This window comes from Gossypium arboreum, chromosome 12 (assembly GCF_025698485.1).
Source record: "Gossypium arboreum isolate Shixiya-1 chromosome 12, ASM2569848v2, whole genome shotgun sequence".
NCBI lineage: Eukaryota > Viridiplantae > Streptophyta > Magnoliopsida > Malvales > Malvaceae > Gossypium > Gossypium arboreum.
Window position 1 is genome coordinate 12,226,990 of NC_069081.1, and position 7,802 is coordinate 12,234,791.

General features: G+C 28.6%; 1 protein-coding gene across 1 annotated transcript; it reads right to left on the reverse strand.

The window, feature by feature from the left end:
• Positions 1 to 5,959: 5,959 nt before the first annotated feature.
• On the reverse strand, positions 5,960 to 6,822 carry LOC108487241 (uncharacterized). The gene has a single exon (XM_017791539.2). It carries the CDS (start codon positions 6,682 to 6,684, stop codon positions 6,139 to 6,141), a length of 546 nt encoding a protein of 181 aa, XP_017647028.1. The 5' UTR covers positions 6,685 to 6,822; the 3' UTR covers positions 5,960 to 6,138.
• Positions 6,823 to 7,802: the final 980 nt, after the last annotated feature.

Genomic DNA, 7,802 nt, shown 5'->3' on the forward strand with positions numbered 1-7,802 from the left:
ATTGATAATTCCATTCAATTTATTAATTTAGATAATAAATCAATCATTTCCTTCAAATTGGTCATTTTTGATATCCTTACAAAATTGCCCCTAAAATTTTACTTTTATTCAATTTAGTCTCTGAGCCTAAAACATACAAATTAGCTATGCTTTCTGAATATTCATACATATTCTCCTCCTTCTCTCTATTCCTCATCCTTAATTTTTATAACATGCTACAAGTAACATTATCAATACTTTTACTATTCACTTATATGTATATTCAAAACTGTCCATTTGCGTCATAATCACTAAATTATTTATATCTTGAGCTACAAACCTAAAAATTAAGATCGGATAATTTTACCTAAAACTTGACTTACATATCTTCTTACCATAAAATTTTCAGAATTTTTTTCTTAGCCAATAAGTACAATTTATTCTTTAAAGTCACTTCATTCTGCTGTCTGACAGTTCTAAACCTTCTTTACTAAAAATTAATTATCTCCTCGTACAGGATTCAAATGATGTTCTTGTTTGTTTCTCTTGAAAATAGACTCATTTATAATTCTAAACATATAAATTTAATCCCATAATTATTTTTCTCCAATTTTTTATGATTTTCCAAAGTCAGAACAGGGGAAACCCGAAATCATTCTAACCTTGTCTCACAAAATTTATCATATTTCATGATTTACAATTCCATACCGTTTCTTCTATAAGAAACTAGACTCAATAATATTTAATTTCATATTTTATTCAACCTCTAATTCAACTTCCACAATTTGTAGTGATTTTTCAAAGTTAGCCTACTGCTGCTGTCCAAAACTATTTTAGTGCAAGATATTATTTACCATGTTTATAACACCCTTATTCCCTTTCTCTACAATATTTCCCATCACTTTCTCCTATTTCCCTTCACTAACTCATCAAGATCATAGAACCTTATATAAGAAGCTTTACTATAACATTATTTCCATGTTTTCTCAATAATAACTTAAAAATATATTGAAATATTGATGTACTTACCTTGTTCTATTGATTCCAATCTTTAATTTGATTTTCTCTCTCCTCCAGCTTCTGTTCCTTGAATCCAATTTGATATTCTAACTCCCTATAGTCTCCTTAACATTTTTTCTCCCTTGGTAGCTATGAAAATTCTTTTGATTTCTAGGTGAAAATGGTGAATTTTTAGTAGAATGACTAAATTGTAAAGAATGAAAAGTTTCTTTTTTTTCTCTTCTCTTCTTCCTAGCGTGAATGCATGGAAAATGGATGAGAATTTTCTCATCTTTCTTTCTTTATATATACGAATAAAATAATAATAAAATAATAAAATATCATATAAAAAAATTCAAATTAAAATATTAATAACTAATATTTAATTAATTAATTAATCTAAAATATCTCCAACATCATCATTATTTTCTAGATTTCTCTCTCTTTCAATTGACCATTTTGCCCTTTGTGATCTTTTAAAATTCCATTATTGAGTCATCACTTAATTTTGGTAAAATTGCAATTTAGTCCCTCATTATTCTTCACCTATTCAATTTGGTCCTAATTCATCAATTTTTCCTTGGTTTCTAAACCCTTCCACCCTTAAAATATTTGCACTATTAGCCCTTTAACTTTTTCATATTTACACTTTAATCCCTCAAATTTTGAGTATTTACTCTTGGGCCACAAAACTTTTCTCACTTCTACAAGTTAGTCATCTCTTGAATCAATATGTCATAATATACTTCCCAGTGACATAACGCAATTTTCCTTTTCTTGTCACTTTATTTCCTTATTTTACTATATTAAAAGTAATATCTTACTGTATAAATTTTCGGGGTGTTACAAGATGAGTATAAATCTATGCAAGACAATAAAGTTTGGGAACTTGACCCATTACCTGAAAGTGCAAAACCAATTGGTTGTAAATGGATATTTAAAACCAAGAGGGATGCAAATAGTAATGTGGAGAGGTATAAGGCACGCCTTGTAGTTAAATGATATACTTAAAAAGAATGTATTGATTTTATAAAAACTTTCTCTCCAGTTTCATCGAAAGACTCCTTCAGGATAATCATGGCGCTTGTTGCTCATTTTGATCTTGAGTTACATCAGATGGATGTTAAGACTGCATTTCTTAATGGCGATATTGAAGAAACAATTTATATGGTGCAACCAGAAAATTTTGAGTCAGAAGACTCAAAGAATATGGTTTGCAAATTGACAAACTCCATCTATGGATTCAAACAAGCTTCCCGTCAATTACCACAAGTTTCATCAAATAATTGTTTCATTCGGTTTTGAGATGAATATTGTTGATGATTGTGTGTATCAAAAATTCAATGAGAGTAAGAACATTTTTCTGGTTTTATATGTTGATGACATTTTGCTTGCTGCTAATGATGTAAGCTTATTGCACGAAACCAGGAGATTTTTTATCTAAACATTTTGGGATGAAAGATCTTGAGGACTCTTCTTTTGTTTTAGGAATTCAGATACATCGAGATCGATCTCGAGGTATTCTTGGATTATCACAAAAGAGCTACATCGATAAAGTACTCAAAAGGTATGGCATGTAGAGTTGAAGACCAGGTGACACCCCTATCGCTAAAGAAGAAAAATTTAGTCTTACTCAATGCCCTAAAAGTAACCTTGAAATTCAGGAAATGCAAAAGATTCCCTATGTATCAACTGTTGGGAGTTTAATATATGCTCAAGTTTGTATGCGTCCGGACATTATGTACATTGTTGGGATGTTAGGCAGATATTTAAGCAAACCTGGTATAGACCATTGGATAGCAGCCAAAAGGGTTATGAGATATCTTCAGAGAACAAAAGATTACATGCTTACTTATAAGAGATCGATCTTTTGGAGGTCATAGGTATTCGATTCGATTTATTGGATGCCAAGATAGTAGGAAATCTACATCAGGCTATATTTACCTGTTAGCTAGAGGAGCTATATCTTGGAAAAGTATCAAACAGACACTTATAGCTTCGACCACTATGGCAGCAGAGTTTGTAGCATGCTATGAGGCATCAAACCATGGAATATGGTTGTGGAACTTTGTCACAAGGCTATGCATTTTGGAGAATGTAGAAAGACCACTCAAATTATTTTGTGACAATAAGCCAGCAGTGTTGTATTCTAATAACAGCAAGAGTTCATCTAAGTCAAAGCATATTGACATAAAGTTCCTAGCTGTAAAAGAAATAGTGCAAAATGGTCAAAAATCCATAGAGCACATTGGGACAAACTCCATGATAGCGGATCCGCACACAAAATGTTTACCACCCAAGGTTTTTCATGAGCACACTGCTCATATGGGTGTTACATTGTTTGAGGATATCATGATTTAGTGGAAGTTTATATTTTATTTGTTTTATGTTGGCTTTCAGACATTTATGTATTTGGTTATTTTTTGATCAGAAATAAAGTATTCAATTTATTTATTTTGTTTATTATTTTGGTACTGACCTTACTTAAGTTTAAAGAGGACCAGTTGGAAATAGACATGTTTAGATCATATTGCATGTAATTTCCATGCTACACATCCATACTTGATCTATGTCATTTGGTTGAGTTAATATACATGATCATGGATGGATTTAGTTACGATATATGTAACGAAAGTCGCATTGGTTCTATGTTAACATAATTAATGGACAAGATTGTTCTGAATACCTTTTGGATATGATAGTAAAATTTTGAGCTCATAAGGTTATATAATGACATGTAATTATAGAGTAATTAGTATATATATGTGGTCCAAGTGGGAGATTGTTGAAAATATGGACATCATATATATAATAAGGGTAATTACATATTATTATTTACTATCATGATAGGTTAGCCCAAATTAAAAGTGATCTAATTTGGTTAAAATTTTATTGGGCTTTAATTATTAAATAAAGTATAGGTCAAATATATGTAGATACTCTAGTAATTGAATTCTAATCAAATTTTGATTACTGAAGGGCTAATTAGAATTTGATTAGAACTAATATGCCAAGATTATAAATATTAGGTTATGGTCCCCAAATTATATACAAGATATCTTTTCTAATATCCCATTATTAGGAAAGAGAGAGCAGATATTCTCTGAATTTCTTGTGTGCTTATTTGGAAGATCAAATCCCCAAAATCCGATAAAACTTCAAGAAATTCATGGATTTAGGTACGCTTCTGCATCTAGTTTTGTTCTTGATTTGTTATTAATTTATTCTTGATAATTTAACATGATAGATCCTGGTTTATTAAGTTTTATTTCAAATTTATTTTACAAATCTAACAAATGATCCTAAAATATATAGTTTTTAGGCACTAATACAATAGTGTCATATCATCAACTTTTAAAGATGTACAAATATTATTATACTCTCATCCATATATGATATCTTTTTAGCTTAATTTATTTTTTAAAATAACTTTAATTTACTTAAAATTAATTATTTTTTCTATAAAAAGACAAACACATTAAAACAAATATGCAACCAAAAAACATAAAAAAAACAATTAGAAATTGAAAATGCTGTAAAAAAACCGTTGAAAATCTTAAGCAAAAATTGAATTAAAACCTTCGGCAAAAAATTTTAAAAAATGAAAATTATAATCATCATTGGTGGTGTTATCAAATTTTGGTATTTAATTAAAAGTTGAAATAAAAATTAAAAATGAAAAGAGAAATGTCAAAATTGGCTGCTTACACGAGAATAAAAGACAATTAAATTTAGAAACAAAAACTAAAATGATTAAAATATTATAAGAGGAAAAAAAGCATTTGTTTATTTAATAAAAAATTAATTATTGTTAAATAATTTAATTAAAGCTAAATTAAGTTAAGAAAATATATCATATATGAATAGGTGTACAATAATATTTGTATATTTTTAAAATTGATAATATGACCAAGGGTGAAGTTAGAAAATATTTTAGGAGAGCGAAATTAAATTGTAATTTTTATAGTAGTAAAAGTATAATTTCAAAATTTTAATAGTCTATATTTTATAATTTTAAAGGATTAAATCAAATTTTATCATTTTTAAGGGGGCAACGTATAATTTTACATTTACTAGTTTAAATTTTAAAAAATCACAAAGAGCTTAAATGAAAAAAATTTTATTTTAGGGGGCTAGGACTCCTGCCAGCCCCTTAGATTTAACTTTAAATGCTTAAAAGCTATATATTTAGATCATCCTAATATAAGCTATTCCCTACAAATTAATCAAAAAGTTTTCAACATAAGTATATGAATGTTTGCCCTGTTCTTCAACGCATTTCCATATTCAACATTGAATTTATTGAATAAGTGAACTTATTATTTCGCATTTTCATTTTGTGGAACAAAGATAAACTCCCTCCCATTTCCGATGTAATTGATATAGGCAGATTAAGATTTGCAATTTAACTTAGAGTTTGATCTAATTTTAAGCAGATTTGACAAAAAAAAATCAATTTATTCTAACTCATTCGATTAAATTTGTTGAATTTATAAAAAAATAAATGAAATTTTCAGATACAAATTAAAACTTGGAGTAATGATGAATGATTAGTAGAAAATATATGGATATCCTTGAGCGTCTTCTTCCAAAAGACAAGTCTCATTTTATGGGGTTTTGATATTGAGGGATGTTGCAATTTGGGTGATGATAGGATGGAAACTCAAAATCATCTATTTTTTGAATGACAGATTTGGCAAAATGTACTAAAACTATGTCTTGTTCAAGAACTTCATTGGGCTGTTACAAGATCAAAAGGAAAGTCAATTATTACATTGATTTTGAAGATTTGCATTTTTATTAGCATTAAAGAATTTGTTAGGGAAGTATATAAAGAGTGAATTGCCAACTTTGTTTAAATTGGGGTAGACATGATACGAATAGATGATTGTATAGATGTTGCTGTATTGGCAGCAAATGCGTTTTTTTAGCAGTTTTTGTGCTTGTTTTGGATAATAAATCAAAACTTATGAAGATGAAGTTAGCAAGAAAAGAATTCACATTCACGGCCTAAATATTTCTCTAACATGTGGAAACAACATGTAAATTAAATTCTTCTATACAACAAATCGATTGAGGAAAAAGAAAAACAAGTTTGAACACCAAAGTGAAATTGAAAGCCATGCTTGTTTTCAAGACTTCAATACAGAGAAACCCTTTTCAATACTTCAATACTCTTGCGAAACTCTTCCTTGCCATCGTCAACCTTCCTTTCTCCCCTGAATTTGCAGACTTAGTCCCCCTTGAGTTCTTCAACCAAACCTCATTCCCTTTTGACCAATTCTTTCCTGATGGTGTCAATTCTATCCCACCAGTGACCCGCGGCTTCCGGTTTTCTTTCCGCAAACTTGCTATGAAATCAGGCTCTGGTTGACCCAAAACAGGGGACCCTTGCCTAGAAATCCCCAAACTTGAACTAAATTTAACTAGTTTCTTGTTGGGGGTTTGTTTAAATTCAGTTTCTTCCCTTCCTTGTTGCTTCCCACTTTTCATTCTCAGCCTTGTTTCTCTCAACTGTGCATATGCTTTGTATCTGGGACCTCTTTCCATTATATAACTCTCTGTTGTAAGCCTCCAAGGAATTGGGTTACTGTGGCTTGAATTCAGAGAAAGAATGAGAGAAATTGGGTCAAGTGCATGAAAAGGTGATTGCAAAGCTGAATTTGGCTGATAGGTTTGCCGCAAACAATCCCTGATCTCTACCATTTCTTTTTTTGTTTTTGGAATTTTTATGCTCTCTCTGTTTTCTTGCTCTGTTTTTGCAGAGGAAGAGAGTAGTTGATTCCGAAGGAAAAAAAAAACTTGAGATTTCTGATTGTCTCTGGTTTTTAATTTTATAATGGTTGAATTTAAAATGTAAATTTTTTTTATTAAAGTTCGTTTTTGTACGTAATGTAATTCCTTTTTATAAAAATATTTTTCGAAAATCATATGTGGTCATAATTTTTATAAAATACGTTGTATTCTTGATAAGATATTTATATTTAAATTTTGAAAATAATATTATTAAAAAAATTATAAATCTAAATATGTATCCTAAAACGGATCAAAAAGAAAATACAATTTCTTCTAGTTACAAAATCAAATTTATTGCATTCCCAAATATAGAGAGGCACAAAGTTCCAAATTACAAACTGATGATAAAACATTGAGCATTTGGCAAGCTTGTAAACTTTCATGTTGTGTGATCTTCTAATCTAATGTACTGAGATATCCGATAACAACTCCTTACATTCAAAAGTAATGCTACCAAAGTCGGTCCAATCATGTTGATACTACAATTATATTTATTTAAAAATAAAAAAATATATATTCGAGGAAAATCAAATCAATACATAATATGAACGAATCGAAAACCAAATAAACATACAAAACTTACATATAACAACTGATGTGGTAAATCGTATAATATAGATAAGTCATATAATATTTTTTATTATTTTTGCAGATATAAAATCCAAAAAAATTGAGTTACAAAAGGACTGAAGTCCAAACCACTAATTTCTTTTTGGTTTAAATACCTAGATGTCTTTGTATTTTTTAAAATTTAAGATTTAGTTTTTATATTTATTTAAATTTTAGATTTAGTCTTTATATTTATTTTGAGATATTGAATTTCTATATTTTTATTTAAAAATCTAGGTCTCCTCCCTTTAATTTTGTTGTTAAAATTATTAATGTAGCATTTGAAAATTTATAAAATAACTTTTTAGCTTTTAATATTTATATTTTTATTAATTTAATCCTTATTTTTAAAAGCGTATAAAATTTTAAAGTTAAAAGTTTTTCGTATTTAAAATAAAAATCATTAATTTTTAAAAAAT

Coding starts and splice junctions, on each gene's coding strand:
- LOC108487241 (XM_017791539.2), bottom strand. CDS start 6,684: ATGGTAGAGATCAGGGATTGTTTGCGGCAAACCTATCAGCCAAATTCA.